Source organism: Drosophila suzukii, chromosome 2R (genome assembly GCF_043229965.1).
Source record: "Drosophila suzukii chromosome 2R, CBGP_Dsuzu_IsoJpt1.0, whole genome shotgun sequence".
NCBI lineage: Eukaryota > Metazoa > Arthropoda > Insecta > Diptera > Drosophilidae > Drosophila > Drosophila suzukii.
In genome coordinates, this window is record NC_092081.1 from 9,588,268 (window position 1) to 9,615,801 (window position 27,534).

Sequence of the window (27,534 nt, forward strand, 5' to 3'; positions counted from 1 at the left end):
GATATCAATATTTTTTTAATAAAAAATATCGAAAATATCACATCCCTATCCTATCAGAAGCGCCAAAATTTTACGTTTATTAGGATTAAGACTATTTTTATTGAACTAAAACAGAGAGTTAGCAAATCAGCCTTTAGGAAAGGCATACAAAATTCTTCGGCAACGTATTCTTCATAAGATTCCCTCATCATGTCCTTCTTCGGAGCCAACACGTCGCTGGGAGCAACAAGCACGCCTACCAAGAGTGAGTTGCCGTAAACAAAACCTCATGCCCTCTTCTCCAGGTACTTGTGGGGCCCGATCCCACTTGGTGGTGGCTGCAGAAGCTTTTTGGCGTCCTGCAGGCTGTGGATACGGATGTCCTTGGGATCGATGCTACAATAGGGCAGTGAGTGGGTTTTTAAGAACTATAGCTCTACCAGACATTCAACATGCTCACCCCTTCTTGTGGACCACATAGACCACATATCCCACGAAACCGAGCACGAGGATCAGCAAAATATAGACCACAGCCATATCCCACGACCAGTAGACGTCCAGTGCTCGAGGCGAACTGAGGGCGCAGCTTAGAATTACAAAAACCGAAATCGGAGATAAGATCTCAAGGCGGAAGCCTAGTTTCCAAAACACTGACCCATTTTTCTGTCTTCTTATCGCCCGCTCAGCAACTGGTGGCCTCTTTGGATCGCCGTTTGGAGCAACAGCCGCTACCAGCCAGCCAGCACCCGCATTTGGAACCCAGGCCGCACAGACATCGGCCTTTGGCACCCAACAGGCTACATCAGCCTTTGGAGCAGGTTCCGCCTTTGGAGCACCCGCTGCTGCTCCGGCTTTCGGTGCCCCGTCAGCTGCTCCGGCCTTTGGAGCCGCCACATCAACTCCTGGCTTTGGCGGCTCCGCCTTTGGCAGTGCTCCGGCCTTCGGAGCGGCAACAACTACAGCAGCTGGTACGGGTATTGGCGGAGGTGGGTTCGGTGGATTTGGAGCAGCTCCTGCAACGAGTCAGGCCAGTTTATTCGGCGCTCCAGCGACCAGTGCAGCACCTCCGGCTTTTAGTGGATTCGGCCAGCCTGCTGCAAGTGCAGCGCCAGCAAGTGGATTTGCAGGCTTTGGGGCAACCACAACATCGGCACCTGCTTTCGGCGGCTTCGGAGCCAACCAGTCCACTAGCTTTGGGGGCGGAGCCTTCGGATCCAGTGAGTTGATTTAGCCAATTAGCCTTTGTGTGGTATTCCTAACCTGGTTCGTGTTTCAGCCTTTGGAAAGCCAGCAAATTCGACAGTCACGCCGGGATTTGGTGGTTTTGGTGGCACTAACTTCATGCTTGGACAGCCGCAACAGCAGCCAGCGCCCATTTCGGCCGATGAGGCGTTTGCCCAATCCATTCTAAATGTTTCCATTTTTGGCGATGACCGGGATAAAATAGTGGCGAAATGGAACTACTTGCAGGCGACATGGGGAACTGGAAAGATGTTCTACTCCCAGAGTGCGGCGCCGGTGGACATTACGCCAGAGAACTTGATGTGTCGCTTTAAGGCCATCGGTTATAGTCGCATGCCGGGCAAAGATAACAAACTGGGACTGGTGGCCCTCAACTTCTGCAGAGAACTGTCTGCCGTTAAGTAAGTTTGTTAAAGTAATTTTCCGGACCATGGTATTTATAACCTTTACTTTAGGCCACACCAGCAGCAAGTGGTGCAAACCCTGCACAGTCTATTTGGCAGCAAGCCCAACATGATGGTTCACATTGATTCCATCAAGGAGCTGGAGAACAAAAAGTGTCAGATGGTTATCTATGTGGAGGAGAAGCTTCAGCATGCACCTAACGAAAGCAAGCGTATATTGGCCACCGAGCTCTCGAACTACCTGAATCAGCCATCGCTGAAACCCCAACTTAACAATCTTGGCATTGGAGAAGCTTTGGCTCTGGTCTTGCCCGACGAGGATCAGTTAAAGGAGTATCTGGAAAATCCCCCTAGAGGCGTGGATCCGCGCATGTGGCGTCAGGCCAATTCGGACAATCCAGATCCCAGCAAATTTATCCCAGTGCCAATGGTGGGTTTCAACGACTTGAAGTGGCGCGTTAAGTGCCAGGAGCAGGAAACGGACACACATGCCTTGTACATGAAGAAAGTGGAGGGTGAACTCACGGAATTAAGACAGCGTCACGCCACGGCCACAGCCAAGATTCTGGAGCACAAACGGAAATTAGCCGAGCTCGGACATCGCATACTCAGGGTAGGAAAATAGTGATCTGGAGCGCTTCATTATCATGCTTTGTCTGCTTTGTCATTCCCAGATTATTGTAAAGCAAGAGTGCACCCGTAAGGTGGGCACTTCCCTGACGCCCGAGGAAGAGGCCATGCGCACTAAGCTCCAGAACATGCAGGCCGTCGTGTCCGCTCCCACCCAGTTCAAGGGCCGCCTCAGCGAGCTGCTCTCCCAAATGCGCATGCAGCGCAACCAGTTCGCCGTTAACGGAGGAGCCGAATATGCCATCGACAAGGAGGCCGAGGACGAGATGAAGACCTTCTTGACCATGCAACAACGCGCCATGGAGGTGTTGAGCGAGACAGTCAACAAGGACCTGAAGGCACTCGATGTTATCATTAAGGGACTGCCCGAACTGCGGCAATCGTGATAGGAAAATGTCTGATATGTTGAATAAATCCCTCATATGTTGAACACAAGCCGACGATTTGCGATGATCTCGAGTCAACGAACAAGTTGTGGCCGTTACACTTTTGCCATTATGCCGTCGTTTAGCATTTCCTGCAGCTTTGAACTTGCACTTTTACGGGCAATGAGTCGAAACAATCGAAACGGGTTCACACATTCGTCCCCATTGCTGCGGAAATAATTGTGTGGGTCAATGCACTTGCAATGAAAATGAACAGCCTAGCTGTTTCGGTGCGCCCGACTTTTCCCTGGCCACTGCCTGAAATTGGACAATTTCAACGGCCAGGCGGCAGGCAATCGCTTGGACTCATTATGAGTGACAAACGGTTCGTCTCTGGCGGTTCCAGTTTATTCAACTCCAGCATCGACTTCGGGATCGCTGTTACATTAACATTATTATGCGCTCTGGTGTGTGCATACATGTGCCCATGCAGTCTAGTTTGTCTCGTTACATATTTATTTCTCGTGTGGGAAACTATGTAGTTTTCTCCCAGCCAACCAGGCTCCGGGCTGGTTTGTTGTTGGCCATTGATGGCGGAGACTTCCGAGCTTCCGTTTCGAGCACGTAGCGCCAGTATAAATGAATTGGCTAGCTGCAAGGAGGCCTCACTTCGTGTGAGATCTCTAAAAGTGAAGGTGGTCAAATTGGAGCACTGCCTATGAGAAGTCGAAAGTGATTCGTTCGTTTAGAGCTATTGGAATTATATTGGACATGAACAGTTTATTGGTTGTGAGTTTAGGGAATCCCTGATAAGCGTGAAAATCGGACTAAGTTCTCCCATCCTTGCAGCTGATCTTGGTCGCCTTTTGCTGCAGTGTGGTTGCCAAGCCTCCTGCGGCTCGGCGGGCACAACTGCACGACGATGTCCAGCTCATCCATCCCCACATCATTACTATAGAGCGTTTAGAGAACCTGCTCCGGCGTGCTGGCGAAATCTTTGGGCCCGCTCTGGAGGAAGATGCCATGGCGGAGGCCAGTAGCCAGGTGCAGGAGCAAGTGCAGCCCCAGCAGCGACTGCTGCCACCCACGGAGCAGCCGTATAACTTCTACTTGCCGCTCTTCGACTATGTGGAGCCCAAGCTGGATGCCAAGAGCCGGATGATGGAGAAGATTGCTCCTCCGCCGCAGAAGTCAGAGCACAACTACTACGCGGACAAGCCAAAGAAGAAGCCAAAGAAGTTCAATGCGGCCAACAAGCACATCAACCTCAATCTCAAGTGGCTAAACACCTACGAGAAGGCCATGGGAGGAGCCACTGCCCCCAAGGCCATGTATCTCGAGCAGGACGAGCGCAACCGAATAAATTTCGATGACTCCTTCTTTGCGGTGGACATGCAGGTGAAAATGCCGGACAATCAGCCGCACAAGGAGTCGGCCTCGCCCGCAGAACTCCTGCAGCATGGCGAGGAGCAGGCGGAGGAGGATCTGATGGCGGCTCCGGCGCAGTTAGCCTTCAACTTCAAATCTCCCGTCCAGCACGAACGTCGCGCATAGATGGGAATTGTTTTTTGTTATAGGTTTTAGTCAGTTGTATAAAAATGCTACAATAAATGCACTGCGTGTGAGTAAAGGCTAAATTAAAGCTCCGCTTACTGGGCCGCCTCCTTCTTCTTCCGCAGCTCCTTGCAGAAGGTCTCGGCGGCAGCAGCCTCGCGAGAAACGGGCTGGTTTTTGAGGGCTTCCTCCTCCTCCATTTTCTTGACTCCCTCGCGAACCACGCGCTCGATGTCGTCCAATAGACCGGACGCTCCAAAACGGAACCTCTCGGGACGCAGCCAGCGGATGCCCAGGGTTTCGTTGACTAGCGTCATCCAGGCAATCGCATCTCTCACAGTCTTAACTCCTCCGGCTGGCTTAAGCCCCACAATCTGGCAGGTGCGCCGCTTGAACTCCTGGATGGCGAATATCATAACCAGGCCAACGGGCAGAGTAGCATTGACGGTCTCCTTTCCAGTGGAGGTCTTAATGAAATCCGCTCCTGCCATCATGCAAACCATGGCTGCCTTGTAGACCTGAAAGGAGCCAAGGAATTTATAACTACATATTTAAATTATTTAGGCGAAGATGTTCATACATTCTCCATGGTGCCCAGCTCTCCGATGGCCAGAATGGTTTTCAAATGAGCCCTCTGTCCACATGCACTGCGCATGAGCACCACCTCGTTGTACAGGGCCTCCCAGTCGCCCACCAGGGCCAACTGGCGATTGATCACAATGTCGATCTCCGTGGCGCCGGCCAAGATGGCGTGGCTGATCTCCTGCAGGCGCGTCTGCAGGCCGTACTGGCCGGTGGGAAAGCCCGTGGCCACCGCTGCAATGGCCACCTTGTCCAGTTTGTCGTACTGCTGGAGCGTTGTGTACACATCCTTCACTCTGGCCGGATAGACGCAAACGGCAGCCGTGTGCATCTCTGGGATGAGGGCTCGATCGAAGAACTTGTCGAAGAACTGCGGCTCAAAGGGGTAGCAGGCGCGGAGGCACAGCCTCCGGACATTGGCAGCCGTATCATCGCCGGCCAAGGTGGTCAGATCGGTCAGCATCAGAGCTCGCAGTGCCCAGGCGATCTCGTTGGGCCCGGTGACATGGCAGCGCTGCGACACCGTCATGGCGATCTCCTCGATCTGGCGCAGCGAGATGTTCACCGTCAGCAGCGAGGGGTCTGCAAACAATCATTAAATATACATATATATTTATCTACTTTGTTCGCATGTGCCGACTCACCAAAAGGCAGGGTTTTGTTTACTTCCAATTCCTTCACATCCATGTTGCTTATCACCGTCAAAACCCCAAAATTTCGCAGATTAATTTCAACTTGAAGGAACAATCGATCACTTGTTCCTGACCTTTAATCTTCTCCCGAACCTCAACCGAAAGAAATTAGGAGAACTCTTATCAATTTGATTATTAAACAGCTGATGGCAGTGTTGCCAGATTGCGCTGTATAACTTATAATTTTAGAGATCGAAACCGTTTCAAGATCACCTATGACAAACTATTTTGTAATCCTAAAGTAGAGATTGTATTTTAAAATATAAAATGTTACAAATAAACGCTTGGGTAACTTTGTCTATTTTGTTTATTGCTTCTTTAATACTTGCGAAAGTCATCTATTGTAAATATTGCATTTTTGATAGGGATTAATATGTACAAGAAACTTTTTTTTAAAAATTCCACGACACCGAGGTAGAAAACAAATAATTTAATTGCGCTAATTGAACTACTGCTTTGTGACATAGGGTTTTTAGCGATGTTTGGCCCACTGCTCCCAGTATTCCCGCTTCTGCATTTCGTAGAGCCGAGATAAAGTGCGATCGAAGGCGAACAGCTCTTCCTCACCGGTGAAAAAACTGGATTTGGATTCGCTCTGTTAAGGGAGACGGGTTTTTGTTTTATGGTATTCGAATAGGTTAGTTCAATATAAGACCACTCACTATTTTCAGGTCGTCCATCAATGTACGTTCGGAATCGGAGAGGTCACTAGAACCTCCCGAAAAACTGAATAAATTTTCCAGTGGAACGTCGGAAGATATGACTACTCGCACTCGATTATTGTACAGGGTATCTATGAGCGTTATAAAGCGTCGCATCTGCGCCTTCACATCCAGAGTCAGTTGGGGCACATCTCGGATGAGGACGGTGTGAAAGAACTGGGAGATTTGCAGGAAATCGCTGCCAGCCAGAGGCTAATGGAATAGGTTTTTAGTGTTCGTCAGATATTCGTCGAATTTCATAAGCTTACGCGATCACAGAGTTCCGAGAAAGTGCTGTCCAGCACCTGTCCACATGTCCGATTGAACGTCAGATCCCTTCCGAAGTGAGTCAGCGTCCGCGGACGGATAATATCATTCTCCTCGGCACACAGGATCTTGAACATGCGATTCATGCTGCCCTCCGCATCCGTTTGACCCTTGACGAAGTAGTTGGTGTCCCCGGACTGAGCTATTCGCCGGTAGTCAATAGAATCCAATTGGGACACCTTGCAGCGCTTCTGAAGCAGTCCGATGAAGGGCAGGAAGTTCGTGCGCTGCAGGCCGTTCTTGTACAGATCCTCCGGGTGTCGATTGCTGGTGGCGACCACCACAATGCCATGCCGGAAGAGGTGAGTGAATAGCCGCTTTAGCACCATGGCATCAGCAATGTCCGTAACCTGGAACTCGTCGAAGCAAATCAACCAGGACTCGCTAGCAATTAAATCAGCCACCGGTCTAGTGGGATCGAAGGGAGCGGGCTTTTCCGAGTTGAAGGCACGATCAACAGGTCCCTGCCTCTGCTTGGCCTCGTGGATGCGGGTGTGCACGCTGTTCATAAAGGACGTAAAGTGGACGCGCTCCTTGCGATCAATCTGAAACTCAAACTCATGGTTAATTTGCTGCTGGAAGTATCATTCAGTGCCAACCTTGGTGCAGCAGTCGAAGAAGAGGTCCATCAGCGTGGTCTTACCCACGCCCACACTACCGTAGAGGTACAGCCCCTGGGGGGCGTGGCTGCCCGCGTAGGGATCATCCTGATCGTCGTCGTCGGAGGACTTTCGGCCGAAAAGGGAACTGAAGAACCCGCCACCGCCAGCTGCTCCTGATTTGTAGCTGGGCCTATAGCCTTGGATCTTGTGGTACAGGGCATCCAGCTCCTTCATCGTCTGGAACTGCCTTTCGTCGGTCATCAGTTGGCCGGAACTGACGCGCTGCTGGTACTCCTTCAGCGGACTGAGGCCACTCATGTGGCAGGCGGGCGCCCACAGCAGCAGGGGCTTCTGCCGCGCGCAGCGGACCACGACCCCGAGGTGGTAGGGAAACATTGCAGTGTGGAACAATTAGCGCGCAGATCGGATATAATTCCTCGTCACCTAAACATTACATAAAACTAGAGACTTCCGCGTTTCTGACCGCGAATTTTGGCTGTTGGCCGTGAATTTTTAGGGACCAGGGCTGCAAGCAACTACAGCTGATCTGACAGCTGTTCAGAGTGATGCCGGACCGGCTGAAGAGCTGCCAGACAGTTCTGGCATAACCGCCATTTAAAATTTAAATATTTGTTATTTCTGCAACTGGTTGTTATATAAAGTGGATAAAGTTAAGGACATTTTTAAGAAGCTTTATAAAATATAAACTCTTAATAACTGATAACTGCAAGATCATTTAGCAGTGAAATAGTGCGAGCAAGAAAACCATGGTGCATTTTAGATCCAATTTATAGGTCAATAATTTTCTCTGATCTAGATAATCTTCTAAAGCTACAGAGAAATTGAACCCTGAGTGCTAAAATATGTTTGTGTAAATCTGGGAATTTGATCGATTAAGTAACGAACAGTAGGCGACAATAACAAGACTTAACCTACGTATACCTCTAGTCAGGAATGCGAGGTAACCAAAGGATTAATAGCCCCATAAAACTTGTTATGATAGCTTTTAAATCTCATGAGTAGTAAAAATGGGCAATGATCACATTACTGTGCCACTTCCTGGACAATTGTAAGGTTTGCGTGATTTGACTCACAGATAGTCAGGTGTTTTATCCCCCCGGTACTTAGGGGCAATGGGTCTTGGGATTTTCGCTTCGATTTAGCATTGAACGAGAAAGATTAGATAGGTACCTTTCTGAATACCCCTTACATATTTACTCCACTTTTAAGCATACCTTAAATCCCTGCGAATACAGTTGAGTGGACTTATTTTGTAGTATTAGCGGGAATTTCAGTTAAATGATTGGTATTAACCTACTCCAAATTTTCGTAGACTTTCAGAACAATGAGGCGGATTAATGTATTTAGATTAAAAACACTGGGTACCTTAAGACTTTGGAGCAGGGTATAAAATAGTCATGGCCCAGGCTGAAATCTATGGTTGCACTATCTTCAGCAGGCACAGATAAGATGGTACAGGTGTTAGCCACTTGCAGTGGATCCACTCAAGGTGTCTATCGAGACTGGATTCCCACAGTTATGGCTCCTTATAAATAGAACTGCATTTCGTTGCGTTAACCAAAGACAACGGCACTTTCCTACGGCAAGCATTATATTTGGAGGAAACCACATCATGGCTATGATACCCACCACCTACAACGAAAAGGATAATGTCTGGAGCGGAGCCAAGCGCAACTCCATGTACAACTATGACACCTCCGTGGGCAAAATCATTTTCAACAACATGAAAAACTGGCCCAAGAACGTGTGTCAGGTGAGTCTGCCCAGAAAGGACTGTATATGGCCAATATCGAAACTAAAAAGCAATCCAACAGATATGTGATGTTGATGGAGTAACCGTGACCTTTGAGCAGGGTCTCACCTGGGCCATTCGGATAGCCCAGTACCTCAAGAAAAGAGGTCTAAACCACAAGGATGTGATTGGCATTGCAGCCAAAAACTCAACTTATGTGATGCCCTTGGGAGTGGCATGTCTAATGAATGGTACCCCATTCCATTCGGTTAATCCTGTGCTAGATGATGGTTGGTATAGTTTTTGGAAAACTGTGATTCATTACTATATATCAAACACAAATTGCAGCTACGTTAACCCATGTGTTCTCGATCACTAAGCCAACACTCATATTCTGTGATGGTCACGAGTACGATAAGGTTCACAAGGCTACAGTGGGATGGCATCCGGAAATCCTAACCCTCACGGAACATGTTGAAGGAGTCCAGGGCATTGAGACCCTATTGGATCCTACCACAACTGAAAGGATGTACCAGTAAGTATAAGGGATGTGGGATAGCCCTATATTGTAGCTAACCGAGCTTCCATGTATGTAGACCGGAAGCCTTGAAGGAAGGTGGGGATCAAACCGTTGCCATCCTGTGCTCCTCTGGAACTACTGGTCTGCCCAAGGCTGTCTGCATTTCCAACAGCATCCTGATACAGGACAGCATGTAAGTCCGTATACCTAACCCTCGAAGTATAATGCTCAATATTAAATTATCTTATCAGGTTGATCACCAGTCAGTCGGTTATCTATGTAGGAAGCTGTTTGGACTGGATCACGGGTCTGTGGGCCTTTGTTTTCAGCACTGTGTTTGGTTGCACTCGCATTATCAGCAACAAAGCCTTTACTCCCGAGTACTTTGTGGGTTTGGTGAAGAAGTATAAGATCAACTATGCAGTTCTACCACCTCGCCATCTATCCGCCCTGATCACATGTCCGGATGCCAAGCCGGAAGCTCTGGCTCCTATTACTCATCTTAACTACGGCGGAGGCTCGATTTCGTTGGCCACCCTTCAGCGATCCCAGGAACTCTGTAAGACAGCCATGTTCAATTCGGGATACGGAATGACAGAGGTGGGCGCCATCACGATCAATATTGGAATCAGCAACGTTTCCTCGGCTGGCCGACCCATACCGGGAATAAAGATTCGGATCGTGGACGAGGACGGCAAGAATCTGGGCTACAACGAGGTGGGAGAAATCTATGTGCACACGGGTCAGGCCTGGAACGGATACTACGGAAACCCCGTTGAGACTCGACGCATGCAGGACTTCGAGGGATGGTTCCACACCGGCGATCTGGGCTACTTCGATGAGCAGAACTTCCTGTACATAGTGGATCGCAAGAAGGAGATCCTCAAGTACCAGGGTCTCCACTACTGGCCCACCGAGATCGAGGGCGTTATCTCGGAGCTGTCGCAGGTGCAGGATGTGTGCGTGGTGGGGATCTACGATGAGCGTGAGGGCGATGCGGCGGGGGCACTGGTGGTCAAGACCAAGGGAGCCACCATTTCCGGCAAGGAGATCGTGGACCACGTGGCCAAGCGACTGCCTGCCACGCAGAAACAACTGAGAGCCGGCGTTCAGTTCACCGACAAACTGCCCTCCAATGTCAATGGCAAGACAATGCGAAAGACGGCACGCGACGTGTTCGTCGCCCAGAAAGGAGCGGGAAAGTGAGATCTGAACGATCCAGAAGATCGAGTATAGTTTTAATCGCAAGTGCCAGGGGATACTTGAAACGCTTCAAAAGTACTGCTCGAGTGCCTGGTTGAGGAGGGCCCTCGAGAACGTGGTGACCTTTGGAGCCCAATAAATTGTATTGTACCTAGAAACCTTTTAATTCCTTTTAAATTTCTGTCTGATTAATATTAGGAACGTAAAACTTTCAAGAAGTTTTGGACTTTGGTTTGTTAAATATGAGTATAAGTCATCATTCTAGTCTTGAAAATCTGAAAATGTTTAAAATATTTCACTTTTTCAAAGTTTGCCGACTTGTAGCTCACAATATACTCATGATACCCCGGAGCATTTATTCGCCATAATTGAAGGGTGATATTATAGTTGTAAACTAAAACATTTATCACCTAAATAGGAAAAGCGCAACTCAAGATATAACTAGAAACTCAAAGACACCAAAAATGTGTTCTTAAAAAAATATTTAAAAAAAACGTATCCATTTAACATTTTGTAATCTTCTTTTTGGTGGTAAAGGGGTTTACTCTACCAGAAACTACCATCATCCTTCTTGAGCATTTTCAAAATATTGTTTTGTAAGCTAGTGTTATTAATGGTCATCGCTAACATGTAACTAATTAGGACTGTGGTGTGATGATTCTGATAAAAAGTATATTCACGAGACTTAATTTTGTTTGCAAAAATAAAAGCAATATAAAAAAACGATTAGATAGAACTCAAAATTGATTCATAGATTCAACACGTGTCATTATCATACGTTAATTAAATTGATGATTTTCTTATCGTTGGAGAACGCTACGATTCCTAGATAGCCAATCGTTTAAAGACCTCCAACCTATTAAGTTTTTGTGATTAGGTATACGTTTCTTTTAATATTCTTAAGGAACTAGATTGATAAGATATAAATAATTGCTAAATAAGAACTATTCTATTGTTTGGTTTTATTAATTAAACAAAAAACATGTTTTTACATGTTACCTATTTTGTTATCCCACAGTCAGGTGCGTACTTCTAATAAAACAGTAGAGAAATATAAAAGTTATTTAATAGTGTTGGGGCGGGGTGGATTGATCGCTGAAATTATAGGAAATCGAAGAACACAAAAACACGGGAGTTGCTCGACGCGTTTCTTGGGTGTTTTTTTGGAACACTTTGAAAATATAACTGCTTAAGCCTAGCTTAACAAAAGCGCTTCAGAGCGGAGCGGAGAAGTAGGGGAGACTTGGAGAGGGAGAGCGGACGAGATGTAGACATCTGGAGAAAACTGCCGCTCGACGCAGCCTCCAGAAATTAAGCGCCTTTTTGGCGTGAACAAATAGTTCAATAGTTTCCCCCTCGTCAGTGTAAAATTGGTTTCCGATTAGATAAGTGTCGCGTGAAGCAGTTGGTCAGTTGATGCGGGTCATCTATAGCTAATAGTTTCTTGGAGTTATAGCTCAATATAGTCGATAAACCTGAAGAATGGAGGGAATACCAACCACTTACGATGCGAGGGAGCGGATCTGGAGTGGAGCCCCACGGGTTGCTACATACACCGATGAAACATCTCTCGGGAAAATAATATTCAACATCATGAGGAACTGGCCAAAGAATGTTTGTCAGGTGAGTCCAATAGGTTAAGGTCTCGATAGACCTTCTCAAAGATAACACCCCAAACATAGATCAACGATGTGGACGGTGTGGAATTGACCTTTGAGCAGGTCATAACTTGGGCTGTTCGTATTGCTCAGATTTTGAAGAAAAGGGGACTGAAACATCCGGACGTAATTGGCATTACTGCGAGAAACTCTACATATGTGACGCCTGTGGCTGTAGCTTGCCTATTAAATGGAACACCCTTCCACGCGGTAAATCCAGTGTCGGACGAAGGTTAGCGATTAAAAGGTATTAGCTCAGACATTATCAAACTAATATATCTTATTATAGCAACCTTGGCACACGTTTACTCAATAACTAAACCAACTGTAATATTCTGCGATGGACTGGAGTACGAGAAAGTTCGTTCCGCAACTAAAGGATGGAAACCAGAGATCTTTACAGTTACTGACCCCATTGGGGGAGTGCGCCATATAGAAACACTACTGGATCCTACTAGAACAGAAATGTTTTACCAGTGAGTGCCTGAAAATAATAGCCCCATAAGGTGAAAAATATTAACGTATTTTTTAGACCTGAACCATTGAAAGAAGGAGGCGAACAAACTGTTGCCATCATGTGCTCTTCTGGAACTACTGGATTGCCCAAGGCTGTCTGCATATCGAATCAATCTCTTTTCCTGGATTACCCGTAAGCCCTTTTCGTGTATTACCCTTAGAAAATTCCTAATTGTTTGATTTTCCTGCAGGGGGGTTAACAGCGAACTAATCGTATTCTCTGCAAGTGGTCTGGATTGGTATAGCGGTCTGACACTCTTTTTCTTTAGCACAGTACTTGGCTGCACACGGATTATAACCAACAAGCCCTTTGCACCGGACTACTTTGTCAAGCTCGTTGAGAAGTATAAGATCAACTATGTTATATTGCCCCCTCGCCATATGTCTGCCCTGATCGCATTTCCCGGGGCCACAAAAGAGGCCTTGTCCTCCATTAGGATTATAAATTACGCAGGTGGATTCACGTCCATGACTACACTGAAAAAAATGCAGGAGCTCTGTCCAAATGCATTGTTGAACTCGGGATACGGCTTGACTGAGGTGGGTGGAGTGGCCTATAATATCGGACTCGGTAACGTCAATACTGCAGGCAACCCAATGCCAGGTATAAGAATTCGCATTGTGGACGACGATGGCAAGAGCCTCGGTTACAATGAGCAGGGAGAGATCTTTGTCCACACAGGTCTTCATTGGAATGGCTACTATGGAAATCCCCTGGAGACTCAAACAATTCAGGACCATGAGGGATGGTTTCACACCGGTGACCTGGGCTATTTTGATGATCACAACCTGCTCTATGTGATCGACCGCAAGAAGGAGATACTCAAATACCAGGGAAACCAGTACTGGCCCTCTGAAATCGAAGGCGTTATCTCGGAGTTGCCCCAGGTGGAGGAGGTGTGTGTCATCAGCATCTACAATGAGCAACAGGGAGATGCAGCTGGTGCACTGGTGGTCAAGAGAAAGGAGTCTTCAATTACTGCTGAGGAGATTGCGGCTCATGTGGCCAAGAGACTGCCCTCAATTGAAAAGCAGCTCCACGCTGGTGTCCAGTTTACGGATAGGCTGCCGGCCAATCCAAATGGAAAGACATTGCGTCGGGTGGCGCGAGAGAAATTCGTTGTTAAGAAAGGAGCTGGGAAATAAGATATTATTAGAATCGTTAACTTAAATTTGAACTGCTTCTCACTACCTCAATAACAACAAAGCAATAATGTACCAGTTAAATGTGTTTTAAACGTACTTTTAATTTGTTTTTAACAGAAAAGTTATTATCAGCCTACAATGCTAAAGATAAATGTATTCAAATGTTATAAGCAATGAACAGAAAAATTTGTATTTCATGTCTTGATAAGTTGCCTAAAACAATAAAGAATTGAACTAGTCTATAATGAACACATATTGACTTTTATCATTGAAGTTGGTTTACTTTACTTTTGGCCGTGAGTTCGAATGCGTATTGTGGATGAGGAAGGAACAAACATGTCTTGCAATCAGGATGGGGAACAGTATGTCCACGCGAACCTTTACTGGGATGGCTACTACGGAAAGCCGGAGGAGACCCACAAGTTGCACGACTCCGAGGGCTGGTATCTTGGCTACTTTGATGATCACAATTTCCTCTACAAAGTTGATTGGAAGAAGGAGATGCTTCGGTGTGAATACGTCTGCTTTTGGCCTTCCGAGATCGAGGGTATTATCTCTAGGCTTCCACAAGCAACTTTACGCCTTAGTTCAGTTCGCAGAAAAACTGCCAAGTAATGCCAATGGAAAGACTTTACACAAGGCATCACGTGACGAGTTTCTTGCTAAAAGGGGGTTAACAATTAACAAGTTGACACTGGTATTCTTATTAGAATGGCAAAGCTTTTCTCATTTTATAGCTCATAGTATCTTTTATGAATGAAAAATATTACTGAGATATGTCGGTTTGATAAGAAAACTGCGAAATTGTATAGTCAACAGGTAGATTTTAATCAATATCGATTTACGGCTTAAATCAGTATATAGATAATGACAATTGTACTGAATCTTATCAACAAAGTAAAGAATAACTAAAGTTGCTTCTGATTAAATATTTAATCAAAGTTGCACCACAACATAAGAATAGCTTCGTATGATCATTTAAAAAAAAATATAGGCCAACTGATTATTGCTGTAATTTTTGTCCAATATTTGTAATCGAAAGTGAACTTCAATAGCTACTTACCTAAAACATTTTTTAAATATGAATATTTAGGTTTTTTATTCATTTTATTTTGGTCGGCTTCGAAACTCTAATTATTTATATCTTTCTTGACATCTTTGTAAATTTATTCCGATGCCTCGGAAGTCTGTTATACTAATTTCATATAACTTGAAAAATAATAAAAAAATGGAGAATATTTCTTACTTACTTCATTCGTCTGTTGCCAGCTAAATAAAACTGAAACCCTAAATACGTGGTATGTTTCCTTAGCTTTAATGTTTAAATAAATGTAGATAGCGAATAGCCCCTGAGTTGTGTTTAGGTCAATGGATCCTAATTCTAAGTTCGAATCCCTGGCCGGAAGCTCCAACCAATGATGAGGAGCAGTGTAAGTGTGCCAAGGGATCTTCGAGTCGCGCCAGCGGTGGAATCACTGGGTTCTGGTGCTTCCGTTGGTTGCATATCCATCTCTACTTCCTGGATCTCCTGCTCCCTGGTCACCTCTTCCACCTGCGGACGAACGTGACCAGGACGAATCTCCACTTTGGGGAGGGGAAAGCAGTAGACCCTTTCCACTTCCACCAACTGGGGCATAATGCTGTCGGAGGAGAGCGAAGTTTCCGAGACGGTGAGTGGCACACAAATGGTCGGCTCCTCGGAAGCATTTCGATCCTCGTAAGGAATGCCCACCCGGGTTATGTTCAGGGGCATTGTCTCCGGAACACTCAGCTCACTGTGCATCTGGGCGGAGTTCAGGGAGTCCTCATAGTACTTATACTCATCCGCCGGATCCGAGACGCTCTCATCGCGTCTGTCGATGTTCCCATGGAGATTTTGGTCGATCCTTTCGGTGCTCGCCGTGTTCAAAGAACTGTCGATGAAATCAGTGGGCCAGTTGAGTAGTCCCTCAGTGGATCGAGTGGCCTGTGTGGGTGCCGGTGGATGCACCACCGAGGATTGCATAAATCCCGGCATCATAGAGCTCGATGCGGCTGGCGCAGGCATTGTGGTGTCGTAGGGATAGGGATAAGGCAGGGGCATCCAGTTGTCGTCGGCGGAGTGATGAGGATTTCTTCGGATGTCCGTCGTCGTAGACTCCACGGAATCGTTGATCTGCTTGGCCACCTCCTTCAGTATAGGATCCGTGTTGTTTACCCTTACCATCTCGAATTGGTGTGGCGCTTGCTGGGTGGTGATCCGCCGGCGACCATGCTTCTCCGGCGATCTCTCAAAGCTGGCTGAACGAGAGTAAGCGGGATTTTGATAGCCACCAGGTGCAATGGGAGCGGTCTGCTCTTCACTGGAACTCAACGGCTTGTCATCAACGGCTGCGAGATATAGAAATAATTGTACACTATTGTAAAGAAAAAAGTTTTTTTTCAATTTTTTAAGATTCTTCAGGAACTCTTGAGTTGTTACTGTTAGGGAAAATTTATGATAAGTTCAGTTTATTTATTATGATTGTTTTTGTTTCCTGAAAAAGTTTTTAACAAAATACAAATGCAACATTAATTTGAAAAATTGTAGATAATACACAAGCGTACTCTCAAGATTTCGTAAAATATTATTGAACGTGATTTACTCTTTAAGGGATATTTCCTCGTCGTATGGTCGAGAAAACGGGGCTAATAAAGTCAACCTTTTTGATAACCAAATAGTACTATTCTTCGGAGTCTGTATTAAAATGTAATTAAACTTATGTACGAACTGTATTTTAACATTTATCACCATTATTTAATTACATTAAATTATCTGTTTCTTTTTGAATAGTTTTTATAGAAGTGTTACTTTACATTTTTGGGTATCAAAAAATCAAATCTTACCATCCGCTGGCATTCCCATGAGCATGGCCTCTAGTTTCCCGTAGACCCTCTCCTTGGGCCGCTGATTCGGCTCCATTTCCGTCTCCATCTCCTCGGGCTTCGCCGGATGTTCTGGCTTCCAGTTGCCGTACACCACCGCCTCCTGACTGGGCGTGGCCGGTAGGGGGGCGTTCTGTTCCCGCAACAGTGGAATGTGGGTATGCACCGTGGAGCTGATGGGACCTGCAGCCGGCAAACTTGGCCAATTTCCCAGGGATGGGGCAGGTGCTCCACCGGCAGAAGCGGGAATTTGCATATCCGCAATGCGTATACGCCCCCTGGGACGAGGTGGACCCTGTAGTTGCTGTGAAGCAATTGGGTGACAGCCACTGAAGGCGACCAGCAGCCACAGAAGGCACTCTTTCCAATGACTAACCATATTTAAATAATGATAAAAATCTCTTTCAATTTGGTAGTTTTTGTTTTTTTTTGGCAGATGCTGTGCCACTTTTCAAGTTTACTGTTAGTTTTCAAATATTTTATTGATTCATTCTCGTTTTCAGCAACCACAATAACAATCTATTGTTTGTTTTTCTTTCGGCTTCTGCTATTTCTTCTTTAACGGAGCTTCGATGTCAATTCAATATTCACAGGCACTTGTTGTTGTTGCTCACTGTATCTATAACTCTTCACATCTTCACTTTTCTGCCGATCTACCTCCCCACACACTTTTCAGTACCAGTTTTTTGGTATAACCCTCCCGCGAATTCGATTTTCAGCTTTCAAAAGATCTTATAGACCAACGCAGTAGCTCTGCTTCTTTTTTTCCAGTCTTCGTAATGTTTCCCGGTTGTTGGCGATTTGCGATCTGCACGCGACGGCTTCTAAACGGCAACTGAGTTGGCCAAATCAATTTCAACGGCCGCGCAGGCCCACAAGAAAGATTCTTTCTAATCACGGGCCATAGAAATTTTCCTTTGTTCGGCTTCGTTATTATATGGTTTTTTTAGTCTTAATTATGCGCAAGAGCGTTGAAACTTAATGGCGAATAAACATTCTTTGGGGCCCCGCTTTTGGGGTCTGTTTCTGCGGTGGTGAAAATGCAGCGGAATTGATTTATATTTAGCTTTGGACTTAACCACATATAGTATGTAGCATCTGTGTGTTTACGTTTTATGCAAATAGGTGGTCAAAACGTTTGCCGTTTTGTGGCCCAAAAGGTCTTTCGGCTGTTTGTTCTTTCAGCTTGATGATGGTGGTTTCTATATTTGCGTAGCTAAGGGCTACTCTTCACAAAAAATTCCAAACGGTAACCTGTAAAATAATTGGAAGAATGAAGAGCTATTGAGGCTGCGCCAGTAACCCATTCACGGACCACTTCAACCGGCTGGTAAAGCCCCCTGAAGCCCCCGACAACTCGAATGGCACTTGCGAATCTGTCGTAATTATGCAACTAGTAACCAGTCGAGAGACTCCTCGCGAAAGAAAATTTCCATGGCGGCGATGTAGAAATATGGAAAATTGGAAAAACCCAACCTGCATGGAATGGGATCAACAAACTGACGTCGTATGGGGTAATTCGATCTGCGAAGTAAACAATAAAGCAACGAAAGATGCACAGTAAATGGGGAAACACTTTGTGCAAATAATGAGGACCCATAAACGCTTTGTCACGTCTGTCTGAACATCGTGGATATGGTCAGCTGTGAAACGGAAAAAAATAGAAAATATGGTAAATCCATCATCAAGTTGGTTCGGCGTAATGGAAACGTTAGTTTTTCTTTTATTGTTTCAAAGCAGTGAAACTTTCACACTCGTTAATAAAATAATATTATTTTGATTGAGCGAGCGCCCCTGTTTATAAGTATTTGTGTGTGTGTCTATATGGAACTTAGTTGGAAATTTAAGAGTAATTTAAAGTTTATCAATCAGAATGGTAGAGCGTTTTTGAAGAACTTGCAGAGTGAAATCACAGTCTTGTTGTTGTAATTGTTGATATAGAATGCGAAGTAGTCACGTTTCCAGGATCATCGGTTCGGTGGGGGAATGGGATGGATGATTGGATGGGCGGAACTCGTCTATTGGTTCTCCAGCAGGCCGATGTACTGGCCATTCTGGTTGGCCACCCGTCGCTCCTCCAGTTTCCTGGCAAAGTCCGGATCCGTCTTGGCCCGCTGCTCCAGGCGCTCCTGCTGCAACTTGATGCCGGCATAGATCTGGTCCAGTCCCTTCTGGATCTCCTCGGGAATGGCCGGCGGAGTGGGAATGTGATCACCCGTTGCCCTGAATCCATTCTCATCGGCCGTGTACTGCACATTCACCAGAGTTCCCTCGGGTGATTGGTAAGAGTACTGGCCATGCTGGACCAACACTCCATTCGGGTTCGTATCGAAGTCCTTGAGGAAGCCCGTCTCCTCATGAATGATGCTGTTGCCCGTCTCGTATTCCGTCTTGTAGCTGCCATCCTCACTCTGCTCCTTGTTGTACTTGATTATGGGTATCCAGGTGCTGGTCTCCCGGTGATCTTCGTGACGATGATGATCTGGTTTATCATCGCGCGGAATGTTGTTGACATTCTGATGCTGGTGCTGATGGTGGTGTTGTCCCTGGCAGGAAACGACCAACAGCACAAGAAGTATCTGCAAATAATCGTTGCAGATTTAAACACATTGATCAATATCTAAAGATAATGCCAATAAAATATACTGGTGCTCTTAAAAAAGAGAGTTTCCCGGGATCTTTAACAATATTTAAGAACAAACGATTTACAAAAATATATTTTTCTCATGTACAAATATATTTTTAAGCATAAAGACTTTAACAAAGTTAATTATAAATAATATTAAAAAAAAATCTATTTAAAAAAACATATATAAATTGATTTTTAAAAGGATCTCAAAAAAAATCTCACAATTTTCATTTAATTTTCCAAACTACAGAACTATATAATCAAATGAGTCACAACTAAATAAATCACAAGCTAAATATGCTTATAAAACTTCAAAATATAGAATTGTTAAAGTGTCTCTGGTTCTTATATATGAAATAATATCCTAAATATACTTTTAACGCGATAAAAAATATTATTTTCCATATATGCATGAGGTAGCCGAATTGTTGCACTATTCTTCAGAAAGGTTTTTTCAGATTCAGGTTTGCCATTAATTCTATTGGATGCACTTCACAAAAACTACAAGCTCCGATAGTTTGGAAAGATTAAGTGTGTGGGCCACTTACGAGCACTTTCATTTCGCAAGGAGTCTCTGCTGCTTATCCACTGTATTCCACTGATTTGTCCCGCTTTGTCGCCCGTTTGGCTGGCACTGATCGCACTGGCTAGTGAAAGCAGCTCCGTTAGACACTGTGCCAAGCGCGGCCCTATTTAGGCCTTATATAGGCGATTCGCTCCGACCCGATCCGATCCAATCCTCCTGCTGCACTCGTGTCCATAGTTATACCCATACCCATATACCAATACCCACACAGGTGAGCCGCCATGGGAGAGCGTGCATTTGCAGTTTCTGTTTCAGTTTCGGATGCAGATGGAGTTGGAGATGCAGATGCAGGTGAAGATCGGGATGGGGATGGGGATGGGGTTGGAAGTGGAAGTGGAATTCGCCATAGTAGCTCTTGTTTTTGTTGTAGTTGTCTGATCCGACCGATCGGTAATTGTTGTTTGTAGGCTCGTCGAAGCTTAAATGCTAAAATAGAAAAAAATCATTTCACTGTCGCTCTCGTTTGAGGCTGTTCCAGAGGCTTAGTCAATGGAAGATATGTAGGCAAAAAATCAATTAGAAAAGTTATTAGGATAGACTTTAGCACTTCCACTTTATAAGCTAAAGTTTACCGATACTATGATTTTAACCTTACATATTTTAGTAATAATAAGATATTAAATTCTTCAGAGTAATAAAAATATATAACTTACGACTAGACTACTACTATATACTTTATATGATCTACTATTCATCGAGTTTTTAACTTAAAAATGTATTGTTAAATTAAATCCTTTGAACTGCAACAATGTGCTTTTAAAAATAAATAAGTAAATATATAAATTTTAAATATTATTACGTTATTTGTTTTTTGGTTTTGTTCTCATTATTAAGTTAGATTTGTAACATTTTTTATTCAAGTTCGTTTTCTAAGTCTTTTGATTTTCAAGTACATTTTTGATAAGGAGCTTCTTGGCTCAAGTGCGTTTCCAAAGTATTTTGACTTTAATGTACTTTTAATATACCAAGCTCAATGGTTTAGCTGTAAAACAAAATAAGTTTAAATATATCTTGGAGTACGAGAAACTTCTCGGCTATTCTTGAGACCCTCCGTCTGTGGCACCCACCTTAGCCCGGCTTATTGTCGCAGTTCGTATTTGGCCCGCTCGTAGGCCCGGCTCAAATGTCTGCAAAATGTCCGTCCTCCGCCAGCGCGTCCGGTCGTTCATCTTCGCAATGCCGTTATTTAGAAACAAGCCAGAACGAGTTTGATTTTTTGCTTTCGTTGTTGACTTGGCCAAAAGTGCCAGTCGGCTCGGATTGTTTTGGCTCTCTCTCTCTCTCTCTTTAACTCGGCAGAAGTGCATTCAAGATGCTGCTCCCTCGCAGCTTCGGTTTCGGATTCATTTTCTGATTCGCACTCGGATTCGCATTCTTGTAATTGCGGCAGTTTGGCGGATCCAATACTAACACCAGCGAAGCGCGAATTGTTGTAACAGCTAAAATGCTTGGCAGATGAGGCAAGACGATAATTGAGTTCAAAGCGGACCCGTGTCTTGGCAAATGTTAATTAGTTGCCAAACAATTGGGTTAATCTACAAGGCGTTTTGGACCAAAGAGAGAGAGAGCAAGCCGACAAATCCGTCGCTGTAAATGAAAAAGACAAATTCAATCAGAGAGGAGGCTTGCAAGTTGCAAGAGTTGAACAACCGCCGAAGAGCCGGCGAAAAAAGCCCGAAATGCTGCCAAACTCCAACGCCTATTGCGACAAACGACCTCTCCCCCTCTGGGCCATCATGTTTTGGCCACGTCTTCGCCTTCCGCACCCACAACTCCAAGTCAAACGCCCGCCAAGCCTCCAGATTGCCAATGTTGCTGCCGTGTCTGCTGGTGTTGCTGCTGTGCCCGTTGATGTTGCTGCTGTTGCTGGTGATTCATTGCAGGTTGTGCAACTTTTTGAGATGCAGTTCCACGCACAGGCGAAAATAAGAAAAATAAAAAACGAAAGCTGGGCAAGGTTAGCTTTCGAGTGCAACACCACTGAGATACGATACTAAGCCGCCAAACCACCATCCATCCCACTTCCAACTTTGCCCCACTCACCCACTGACTGCTTAGCACAGGGAAATTGCAGCATCTGCAAATGTCAAACGATTTCACCCTTACATTCTTAGCATTTGTCGAGATCTGCTGCTGTTTGCCGTTCTTATGAACAACATTTGACATTTTGGTTCCGTTCGCTCGGCTGAGAGCCAACTTGGCCAACAGAACCCCGCTGCTGGCCATAAATATTCAGGCTGCTGCCGTGTCGGTTGTGAAATGAAATGCCTTGTCGATGCGGCCAATCTTGAGCTTGACTCGTAAATAATGCTCCAGTGGCGATTTTGAGGCAATCGTCAACGGAACTTGACATAAAGATCACGTACCGCTGGGGTGACAAGTGGCCCGACCATAAAGCACTTGATTAATTCTAAATCGCTCCAAATTGCCTTTACGACTCTGTTCATCTCGATTTAATCCTTGGAAGCCATCTGGTAGCCGCTTTTAATACACACACTTTATTTCACTTTCGACCATTAAATAGTCTTTGACTTCTTTTTTATCGGATCGAACAAGAATCCAGTAAGGCTGGTATTGAAGAGATGCGTATCGGTGGTTATAAAGTTCATTTCGATTTTAAAATCGGTCTCCGGCAAGAAAGCTGGTAGATTTTCGGCAATGTTTATATTTGGGTATATGTAAAGACCCTGAAAAAGATATATCAAAATGGTTTCGCGATACTACGAGTAATTACCTTGGGATGGGGACACTTTAACTGAGATCCCTGCTTTCCAAAGGCTTTCACCACGATTGTCATGAATCTGTGGCCGTGAATTCCCTTGGCAAACTGACATATGTCCACATTCACATCGATTACTTTTTGAAAAGGTCGGGAGGGCCTTCGAGGCATAAAAAGCTTAAAGGTGGCATTGAATTTGATAACATCCTTTATGTAGTTCAGTTCAGATGTGATCAAAGATTTTCCGGGCTCTAAAATGATACACCTGTGTTGGGAAATGTAGCTTGGGTTCGCAGAACAGTCGAAAGTTTTCCACATCAGTTGTAGGCGTGCCTTGGTAAAAGTCTATACAAGATTTAATTAGGAGTCTTAATCTGTACGGTTTATACGTAAAAGCAAACCTTGGCCGATTCGCTTTGGCTAACCAATAAAATCAGCAAAAATATCAATCGAAATTGAGCCATGATGTTCTTATTGCAGCTCTAAACAATCACTACTGTCTGGCTCGAAAGCCTAGGCACGAGCTATAAGTGAAAATAGTCGCGGATAATGATTCTCATAATTATACCCCAATAATTGATATTTTTCGTGATTGCATTTTAAGTGGGTTTATAAACGAATCGAACGCGAAGTTCTAAATTCAAGCGTTAATGTCTTCGTTTATGGGCGCTAAATGCGGTCATACCGTTAAAGTGGTCTATTAACCATTAAAATGAATATAGTTGGAATCGATATGAATATATTTAAATATTATTTTGCAGTTATTTCCCCTCTCATGCTTATATTCAAGTACGACTGCCGCCGAGAGAAGAAGTCCACTTCGATAAACAGCTGGGTGGTGGGCACAAACATTGGTAAGACCTCTTCGATACTTATGTCATGATAGTAGATTACGCCCTGTAATGTTAATATTCTTTTATAAAGTAAGGTATAAAATAGCGATAAGTTAACCTCTTTTACGGGACACTTTCGGGGTTGATTGCTCGATTTGATGACTGCATTATACATCTTCGATACCATGGTACCTGGAGTCATGTCCGATATTACTTTGCACCCGTCAAAGGTAATATCAAAGAACTTTCGATAATTATCACTTGGCTTAGATTTAGTCGATATTTTGACATAAGTCTTAATTTGGTCAATTTCCGTAAGCAATTTTAACTCCACATTTAAAAGATGGCGTCTGATGCCTCCAACCTGGCACTTTATCTGATCAGCATACTGAGGCTCCATCTGACAGTCAAAACAATCCCATCGTATACGTCTCTGAAAGTTTGTTTGGTTTGATATATAAATATTTAATTTATAACTGATATATTACCCTGGCTTCGGTATAATGGATCAGGTGGACGAGTAACAAAATGATCCGTATGGTCATCCATAGATAGAACATTACTGTCGACCAAACGGTGCAAAACTAAATTGGCTTGTTCTCTGGTTGAAACTCTATCGAAATTGAAGTAATTACTAATCCGTAACATAATTGTTGATTGCCATCATTTCAATTGTGAATCGGGCGTAAAAACTTAGTTAAATGGAAGAGAGCCATACTATGATAACATTTCAATGTACAATATTATTGGTTTCGATCATAGTATTGCGTCCACACCACTTGTTTAGATTAAAGCCTCTGATTTTCCATTCGCAATTATTTAATAATAAGTTAGTGCCTCAAAGTATGCAGTGAATTTAAGGCCAAGTTATGTATCAAAGGTGTAGAATTGGTACGTAGAATCCATTTACAGAAAACTCTCGTTTTTCTAAATGCTGTGACTTAAAGTTTATCATAACAAAACCGATAAAAAATCGAACAAAAATCGAACATAAGTTATAAATATTTATTTGAGAAATGTTTAAAATAACAGCTTTACAAATATTTCTTCCTCCTAGCTTTTTCTTTAGCAATTTCAAAAAGATGTCCATGCAGAGTGACATTCATTGCAATGGCTACCTTGGGTATAAAGAAGTCCATGCTGACGAAAAACTCGGATTCGGTTAACATGGGCGGCAAATCGGTAACCGAAATGTTTTTGGACTCGAATTTACCCTGAAAAAAAATTCAAAAATTTACTTAATTTACGATTTTATAGTAATCTAGGTTTGTACCTTTGGAAAAGGACACCTCCAATCCCTTGCGTTACTGTTCCTGGCCAAAGTGTTGACCAATAGATCGATGAGCACCTTCCGCTTGCGTTCGCGCAAAACTTTACACACATCGAAGGTGATGTTAAATATTTGGGTTATGACCTTTTTGGCATTGGGAATCGATACCCTAAGCGAACCACTAAAGACGGACAACTTTTGCATGATATTCACAGAGGCCTCCATGGTCCTGTTGTTAGGAGGCAGGATTCTGCAGAAGAGGTTGGCAAAATAGTCAGGATTACCCACACAGTCCATTTGCTTCATCTCCACATAATAGCCCATGTTCTGTAAAGGAGAAATATTATATTTCCAGATAATGTTGTAGATGAATAGTGGATTACTCACTGGAATCAACTTTGCTGTATCTGCAGGATGTATTTGCAGTAGACTGCTTATAATAATGCCGAAGCACCAGAGAAATGGCAACATTCCGGTGTCCCAATGGTTGATCAACTGATCCCACATTAGCCACTGATGAAATGGCATAATCCACACCTAATGACAGTTTAATCATGCGCATTATAGAGCAATTAACCGTATTCTGGGCCTTCCCCATTGAGTTGGGCAAACACACACATGATACCCAATTCTGAGCCCTATATCATATCAGCATCAATGTCATTTGGAGCCGGGGGCTCTTACCATCAGTGAGCCATCAGTGTAAACAAATCCGGCAGTTGGCTCATGACCACCAGCATCACTATCCCAACTCACCGCCACTTGGCGATCATCAGTGTTAACCACATTGCGTGAAGGGCAATTTGGTAATGTAATGTTATAGGCCACGCGAGGCTGAGAAGTAACTTCACTTCGGTTGTCGTTTTCATTATCGTTTCCAATATTTATTTCTCTCTTTCGGTATGTGTGTGTGTTTGCTTAAGACTAACATTTCAATTTCGTATGGCATTCAGGCAGTGCATAATACTTTCAAGCGAAATATTATAAGGAGTATGGGATCTATGTACTTATATAAAACTATTGCGGGCCCACTGGCAGATGGTCTCCCTCTGGCTGGAATCCATTCTCATCGGCCACGTAGCGCAGGGTGATGAGGTTGCCATCGGGATCGCTGTAGCTGTAGGATCCGGTCTGGACGAGAACCAGCTCCTCGTGCTCATCGATCACCTGGCCATCGGAGGTCTCCGTCTTGGGCACAATGATCTTCTTCAGGTAGCCAATGTTCTCCACGCGTATTCCGTTCGAGGTCTCGTAGCTATAATATCAGAGCTATAACTATCCTGTTTCTTAGTCGAAAACCTTTTGATAACTCACCTGCTGTTAAAGCTTCCGTCGGCATTATTCACATTATCCTGCTTGACAATGGTGGCAGCTGTGGTCGTCGAAGTGGGCGTGGCAGCTCCTGCCCGCTGATCCTGGGGTCTGGCCAGGACATAGCTGAGCAGCATGGCGGAGCAGACGAGAAAGACGAACTTGTACATGTTGGAGGTGTTGGAGGGGTATATCCTATCCTTTTTAAACTGAGTCTTAAGTGTGGGCGGTATCCGGCGAGCGACTGTTGACTGCCCAAACGAGAGCCGGGCTTTTTATACTTTGGCTCCATGACTTCGGCTGCTTACGATTGCCATTACGATGGGCGCACTAGATAAGCTTCGAAGTACTCGCAGAAATTACGAGCGGGCGCTGATGCTTCTTCTTCTGCTTTCTGACCGGGGTTTTTTTCATCGGATTTCGGATTTCGGTTTCGGTTTTATTGCCCCGCGATGAGTAAACATCAGATCACACCGCCAAAAGAGATGGAGATGAAGATGGAGCGACGACGATGTCAGCAGGTGACAGTCTTCAGCCCTCCACCCCTCGTCACATATCGCGGATCTTGACAGGCTACGTGATTTGTCTGAGCAGAATATAATTCTTCTGGGAGTCGGCTCACCGGTTAGTTCCGTTGACTCCAGCCAGTTCCTGGGGATTCCGTTAAGGATTTGACTTGAGGGAGTGCTAGTTGTGCCAGCCAGATCTTTTCAAATATTTCCATAAGTCATAACGATTCGCAGTTTTTAGCATACCGATCACGTTTCAATTAGGGAAATATTTTTGCTGGTCGAGAAGCTAACGGTATTCGTTGAAGACAAAAGAGCTATAAAAAATTTAGAGTATTGCTGGCCATAAATCGAATTGATAACACTGCGAACTTACATATACCCATATGTTGGCTATATGCTGCGAATATTAACCACAATTGTGTCATAGAGCCTAGACTTTTTTCGGGAAAGGAATGGTCAATGAACTTCGTTCGGGTAGAAACAAAAGAGCTAAGCGACAAAAATTCTAAATCACCTGCGATACATATCTGATTAATTCTCAGGGTAAGAGAAATGTTCTTCAACCTCTTCCCGGAATCTCTAAGGTTCTACCTGTGTTTGCCTTAAAAATTAACATATTATTGTAAATTAAAACGAAGAAAACAAAACCCGAGTCACACTTTCAGTTTCTGTTTGGCTTACATAATTTCTATTGATTTTGTTTAGTCGATCTCGAAGTTCTAAGGCTGCTGCTCAATCTCACTTAAAATGATTGCGGATTCGGCCTTGAGACTTTTGCCACTCTGCTTGGGCTTCAATTGCTTATTTAACAATTTAGCTTTCAATTAGTAATTGTTTAGCGAGATGGCCAGCAGAGCCAAAAACTGCTAAGTAAGGCAAATTTAACACACATTTTG

At 44.5% G+C, this 27,534-nt stretch overlaps 13 protein-coding genes across 13 annotated transcripts; 4 read left to right on the plus strand and 9 right to left on the minus strand.

Moving 5' to 3' along the window:
• Positions 1-35: 35 nt before the first annotated feature.
• Nup54 (nuclear pore complex protein Nup54) lies at positions 36-2,690 on the plus strand. The gene is made up of 5 exons (XM_017072132.4): positions 36-244; positions 666-1,196; positions 1,256-1,622; positions 1,677-2,238; positions 2,300-2,690. The coding sequence occupies exons 1-5, from the start codon at positions 190-192 to the stop codon at positions 2,639-2,641; spliced, it is 1,857 nt and encodes a 618-aa protein (XP_016927621.3). The 5' UTR covers positions 36-189; the 3' UTR covers positions 2,642-2,690.
• On the minus strand, positions 235-558 carry LOC108008315 (uncharacterized). The gene is made up of 2 exons (XM_017072133.4): positions 440-558; positions 235-375 (listed from the first exon to the last, which is right to left on the minus strand). The coding sequence occupies exons 1-2, from the start codon at positions 514-516 to the stop codon at positions 267-269; spliced, it is 186 nt and encodes a 61-aa protein (XP_016927622.3). The 5' UTR covers positions 517-558; the 3' UTR covers positions 235-266.
• A 139-nt stretch (positions 2,691-2,829) lies between the features above and the next one.
• On the plus strand, positions 2,830-4,174 carry LOC108008172 (uncharacterized). The gene is made up of 2 exons (XM_036813224.3): positions 2,830-3,409; positions 3,470-4,174. Exons 1-2 carry the CDS (start codon positions 3,392-3,394, stop codon positions 4,172-4,174), a joined length of 723 nt encoding a protein of 240 aa, XP_036669119.3. The 5' UTR covers positions 2,830-3,391.
• A 7-nt stretch (positions 4,175-4,181) lies between these two features.
• Positions 4,182-5,595, minus strand: Dera (deoxyribose-phosphate aldolase). Its single transcript, XM_017072257.4, has 3 exons — positions 5,401-5,595; positions 4,755-5,338; positions 4,182-4,692 (listed from the first exon to the last, which is right to left on the minus strand). Exons 1-3 carry the CDS (start codon positions 5,441-5,443, stop codon positions 4,270-4,272), a joined length of 1,050 nt encoding a protein of 349 aa, XP_016927746.2. The 5' UTR covers positions 5,444-5,595; the 3' UTR covers positions 4,182-4,269.
• A 142-nt stretch (positions 5,596-5,737) lies between these two features.
• On the minus strand, positions 5,738-7,607 carry LOC108008419 (putative ATPase N2B). The gene is made up of 4 exons (XM_017072265.4): positions 7,076-7,607; positions 6,419-7,021; positions 6,111-6,362; positions 5,738-6,043 (listed from the first exon to the last, which is right to left on the minus strand). The coding sequence occupies exons 1-4, from the start codon at positions 7,472-7,474 to the stop codon at positions 5,921-5,923; spliced, it is 1,377 nt and encodes a 458-aa protein (XP_016927754.3). The 5' UTR covers positions 7,475-7,607; the 3' UTR covers positions 5,738-5,920.
• Positions 7,608-8,652: 1,045 nt separating this feature from the next.
• On the plus strand, positions 8,653-10,712 carry LOC108008467 (luciferin 4-monooxygenase). The gene is made up of 5 exons (XM_017072322.4): positions 8,653-8,852; positions 8,914-9,121; positions 9,180-9,366; positions 9,428-9,544; positions 9,603-10,712. Exons 1-5 carry the CDS (start codon positions 8,712-8,714, stop codon positions 10,555-10,557), a joined length of 1,608 nt encoding a protein of 535 aa, XP_016927811.3. The 5' UTR covers positions 8,653-8,711; the 3' UTR covers positions 10,558-10,712.
• A 1,164-nt stretch (positions 10,713-11,876) lies between these two features.
• On the plus strand, positions 11,877-14,123 carry LOC108008503 (uncharacterized). The gene is made up of 5 exons (XM_017072368.4): positions 11,877-12,177; positions 12,237-12,444; positions 12,502-12,688; positions 12,745-12,861; positions 12,920-14,123. Exons 1-5 carry the CDS (start codon positions 12,037-12,039, stop codon positions 13,872-13,874), a joined length of 1,608 nt encoding a protein of 535 aa, XP_016927857.3. The 5' UTR covers positions 11,877-12,036; the 3' UTR covers positions 13,875-14,123.
• Positions 14,124-15,116: 993 nt separating this feature from the next.
• LOC108008171 (uncharacterized) lies at positions 15,117-18,356 on the minus strand. Its single transcript, XM_017071962.4, has 2 exons — positions 16,740-18,356; positions 15,117-16,244 (listed from the first exon to the last, which is right to left on the minus strand). Exons 1-2 carry the CDS (start codon positions 17,155-17,157, stop codon positions 15,256-15,258), a joined length of 1,407 nt encoding a protein of 468 aa, XP_016927451.3. The 5' UTR covers positions 17,158-18,356; the 3' UTR covers positions 15,117-15,255.
• Positions 18,357-18,471: 115 nt separating this feature from the next.
• Cpr49Ah (cuticular protein 49Ah) lies at positions 18,472-20,101 on the minus strand. Its single transcript, XM_017072602.4, has 2 exons — positions 19,956-20,101; positions 18,472-19,357 (listed from the first exon to the last, which is right to left on the minus strand). The coding sequence occupies exons 1-2, from the start codon at positions 19,965-19,967 to the stop codon at positions 18,797-18,799; spliced, it is 573 nt and encodes a 190-aa protein (XP_016928091.1). The 5' UTR covers positions 19,968-20,101; the 3' UTR covers positions 18,472-18,796.
• A 2,376-nt stretch (positions 20,102-22,477) lies between these two features.
• LOC108008170 (uncharacterized) lies at positions 22,478-23,203 on the minus strand. The gene is made up of 3 exons (XM_036813061.3): positions 23,114-23,203; positions 22,728-23,057; positions 22,478-22,680 (listed from the first exon to the last, which is right to left on the minus strand). Exons 1-3 carry the CDS (start codon positions 23,174-23,176, stop codon positions 22,510-22,512), a joined length of 564 nt encoding a protein of 187 aa, XP_036668956.3. The 5' UTR covers positions 23,177-23,203; the 3' UTR covers positions 22,478-22,509.
• Positions 23,204-23,440: 237 nt separating this feature from the next.
• Positions 23,441-24,173, minus strand: LOC108008169 (uncharacterized). The gene is made up of 3 exons (XM_017071959.3): positions 24,034-24,173; positions 23,664-23,978; positions 23,441-23,609 (listed from the first exon to the last, which is right to left on the minus strand). The coding sequence occupies exons 1-3, from the start codon at positions 24,103-24,105 to the stop codon at positions 23,463-23,465; spliced, it is 534 nt and encodes a 177-aa protein (XP_016927448.3). The 5' UTR covers positions 24,106-24,173; the 3' UTR covers positions 23,441-23,462.
• Positions 24,174-24,579: 406 nt separating this feature from the next.
• Positions 24,580-25,424, minus strand: LOC108008986 (uncharacterized). The gene is made up of 3 exons (XM_017072928.3): positions 25,203-25,424; positions 24,819-25,142; positions 24,580-24,759 (listed from the first exon to the last, which is right to left on the minus strand). Exons 1-3 carry the CDS (start codon positions 25,341-25,343, stop codon positions 24,580-24,582), a joined length of 645 nt encoding a protein of 214 aa, XP_016928417.3. The 5' UTR covers positions 25,344-25,424.
• A 247-nt stretch (positions 25,425-25,671) lies between these two features.
• Positions 25,672-26,387, minus strand: Cpr49Ag (Cuticular protein 49Ag). The gene is made up of 2 exons (XM_017072795.4): positions 26,130-26,387; positions 25,672-26,070 (listed from the first exon to the last, which is right to left on the minus strand). Exons 1-2 carry the CDS (start codon positions 26,294-26,296, stop codon positions 25,833-25,835), a joined length of 405 nt encoding a protein of 134 aa, XP_016928284.3. The 5' UTR covers positions 26,297-26,387; the 3' UTR covers positions 25,672-25,832.
• Positions 26,388-27,534: the final 1,147 nt, after the last annotated feature.

What these genes read in the sequence shown, in the direction of transcription:
- Nup54 (XM_017072132.4), top strand. Translation starts at nt 190, where the DNA reads ATGTCCTTCTTCGGAGCCAACACGTCGCTGGGAGCAACAAGCACGCCT. An exon ending in AACAAGCACGCCTACCAAGA is followed by an intron (nt 245 to 665) that starts GTGAGTTGCCGT and finishes TCGCCCGCTCAG; the next exon opens with CAACTGGTGGCCTCTTTGGA. An exon ending in TCGGACATCGCATACTCAGG is followed by an intron (nt 2,239 to 2,299) that starts GTAGGAAAATAG and finishes TGTCATTCCCAG; the next exon opens with ATTATTGTAAAGCAAGAGTG.
- LOC108008315 (XM_017072133.4), bottom strand. Translation starts at nt 516, where the DNA reads ATGGCTGTGGTCTATATTTTGCTGATCCTCGTGCTCGGTTTCGTGGGA. An exon ending in TATGTGGTCCACAAGAAGGG is followed by an intron (nt 376 to 439) that starts GTGAGCATGTTG and finishes GCCCTATTGTAG; the next exon opens with CATCGATCCCAAGGACATCC.
- Dera (XM_017072257.4), bottom strand. Translation starts at nt 5,443, where the DNA reads ATGGATGTGAAGGAATTGGAAGTAAACAAAACCCTGCCTTTTG. An exon ending in AAACAAAACCCTGCCTTTTG is followed by an intron (nt 5,339 to 5,400) that starts GTGAGTCGGCAC and finishes GATTGTTTGCAG; the next exon opens with ACCCCTCGCTGCTGACGGTG. An exon ending in AGCTGGGCACCATGGAGAAT is followed by an intron (nt 4,693 to 4,754) that starts GTATGAACATCT and finishes GGCTCCTTTCAG; the next exon opens with GTCTACAAGGCAGCCATGGT.
- LOC108008419 (XM_017072265.4), bottom strand. Translation starts at nt 7,474, where the DNA reads ATGTTTCCCTACCACCTCGGGGTCGTGGTCCGCTGCGCGCGGCAGAAG. An exon ending in TCTTCGACTGCTGCACCAAG is followed by an intron (nt 7,022 to 7,075) that starts GTTGGCACTGAA and finishes TTTGAGTTTCAG; the next exon opens with ATTGATCGCAAGGAGCGCGT. An exon ending in TGATGGACGACCTGAAAATA is followed by an intron (nt 6,044 to 6,110) that starts GTGAGTGGTCTT and finishes CTCCCTTAACAG; the next exon opens with AGCGAATCCAAATCCAGTTT.
- LOC108008467 (XM_017072322.4), top strand. Translation starts at nt 8,712, where the DNA reads ATGGCTATGATACCCACCACCTACAACGAAAAGGATAATGTCTGGAGC. An exon ending in GGCCCAAGAACGTGTGTCAG is followed by an intron (nt 8,853 to 8,913) that starts GTGAGTCTGCCC and finishes GCAATCCAACAG; the next exon opens with ATATGTGATGTTGATGGAGT. An exon ending in ACAACTGAAAGGATGTACCA is followed by an intron (nt 9,367 to 9,427) that starts GTAAGTATAAGG and finishes CCATGTATGTAG; the next exon opens with ACCGGAAGCCTTGAAGGAAG.
- LOC108008503 (XM_017072368.4), top strand. Translation starts at nt 12,037, where the DNA reads ATGGAGGGAATACCAACCACTTACGATGCGAGGGAGCGGATCTGGAGT. An exon ending in AAATCCAGTGTCGGACGAAG is followed by an intron (nt 12,445 to 12,501) that starts GTTAGCGATTAA and finishes ATCTTATTATAG; the next exon opens with CAACCTTGGCACACGTTTAC. An exon ending in TCTCTTTTCCTGGATTACCC is followed by an intron (nt 12,862 to 12,919) that starts GTAAGCCCTTTT and finishes ATTTTCCTGCAG; the next exon opens with GGGGGTTAACAGCGAACTAA.
- LOC108008171 (XM_017071962.4), bottom strand. Translation starts at nt 17,157, where the DNA reads ATGGTTAGTCATTGGAAAGAGTGCCTTCTGTGGCTGCTGGTCGCCTTC. An exon ending in CATGGGAATGCCAGCGGATG is followed by an intron (nt 16,245 to 16,739) that starts GTAAGATTTGAT and finishes TATATCTCGCAG; the next exon opens with CCGTTGATGACAAGCCGTTG.
- LOC108008170 (XM_036813061.3), bottom strand. Translation starts at nt 23,176, where the DNA reads ATGGCTCAATTTCGATTGATATTTTTGCTGATTTTATTGGTTAGCCAA. An exon ending in GCCAAAGCGAATCGGCCAAG is followed by an intron (nt 23,058 to 23,113) that starts GTTTGCTTTTAC and finishes AATCTTGTATAG; the next exon opens with ACTTTTACCAAGGCACGCCT. An exon ending in TAAAGTGTCCCCATCCCAAG is followed by an intron (nt 22,681 to 22,727) that starts GTAATTACTCGT and finishes TATCTTTTTCAG; the next exon opens with GGTCTTTACATATACCCAAA.
- LOC108008169 (XM_017071959.3), bottom strand. Translation starts at nt 24,105, where the DNA reads ATGTTCTATCTATGGATGACCATACGGATCATTTTGTTACTCGTCCAC. An exon ending in TCCATTATACCGAAGCCAGG is followed by an intron (nt 23,979 to 24,033) that starts GTAATATATCAG and finishes ACAAACTTTCAG; the next exon opens with AGACGTATACGATGGGATTG. An exon ending in GAAAGTGTCCCGTAAAAGAG is followed by an intron (nt 23,610 to 23,663) that starts GTTAACTTATCG and finishes TTAACATTACAG; the next exon opens with GGCGTAATCTACTATCATGA.
- LOC108008986 (XM_017072928.3), bottom strand. Translation starts at nt 25,343, where the DNA reads ATGCCATTTCATCAGTGGCTAATGTGGGATCAGTTGATCAACCATTGG. An exon ending in ATACAGCAAAGTTGATTCCA is followed by an intron (nt 25,143 to 25,202) that starts GTGAGTAATCCA and finishes TCTCCTTTACAG; the next exon opens with AACATGGGCTATTATGTGGA. An exon ending in GGAGGTGTCCTTTTCCAAAG is followed by an intron (nt 24,760 to 24,818) that starts GTACAAACCTAG and finishes ATTTTTTTTCAG; the next exon opens with GGTAAATTCGAGTCCAAAAA.
- Cpr49Ag (XM_017072795.4), bottom strand. Translation starts at nt 26,296, where the DNA reads ATGTACAAGTTCGTCTTTCTCGTCTGCTCCGCCATGCTGCTCAGCTAT. An exon ending in GACGGAAGCTTTAACAGCAG is followed by an intron (nt 26,071 to 26,129) that starts GTGAGTTATCAA and finishes CTGATATTATAG; the next exon opens with CTACGAGACCTCGAACGGAA.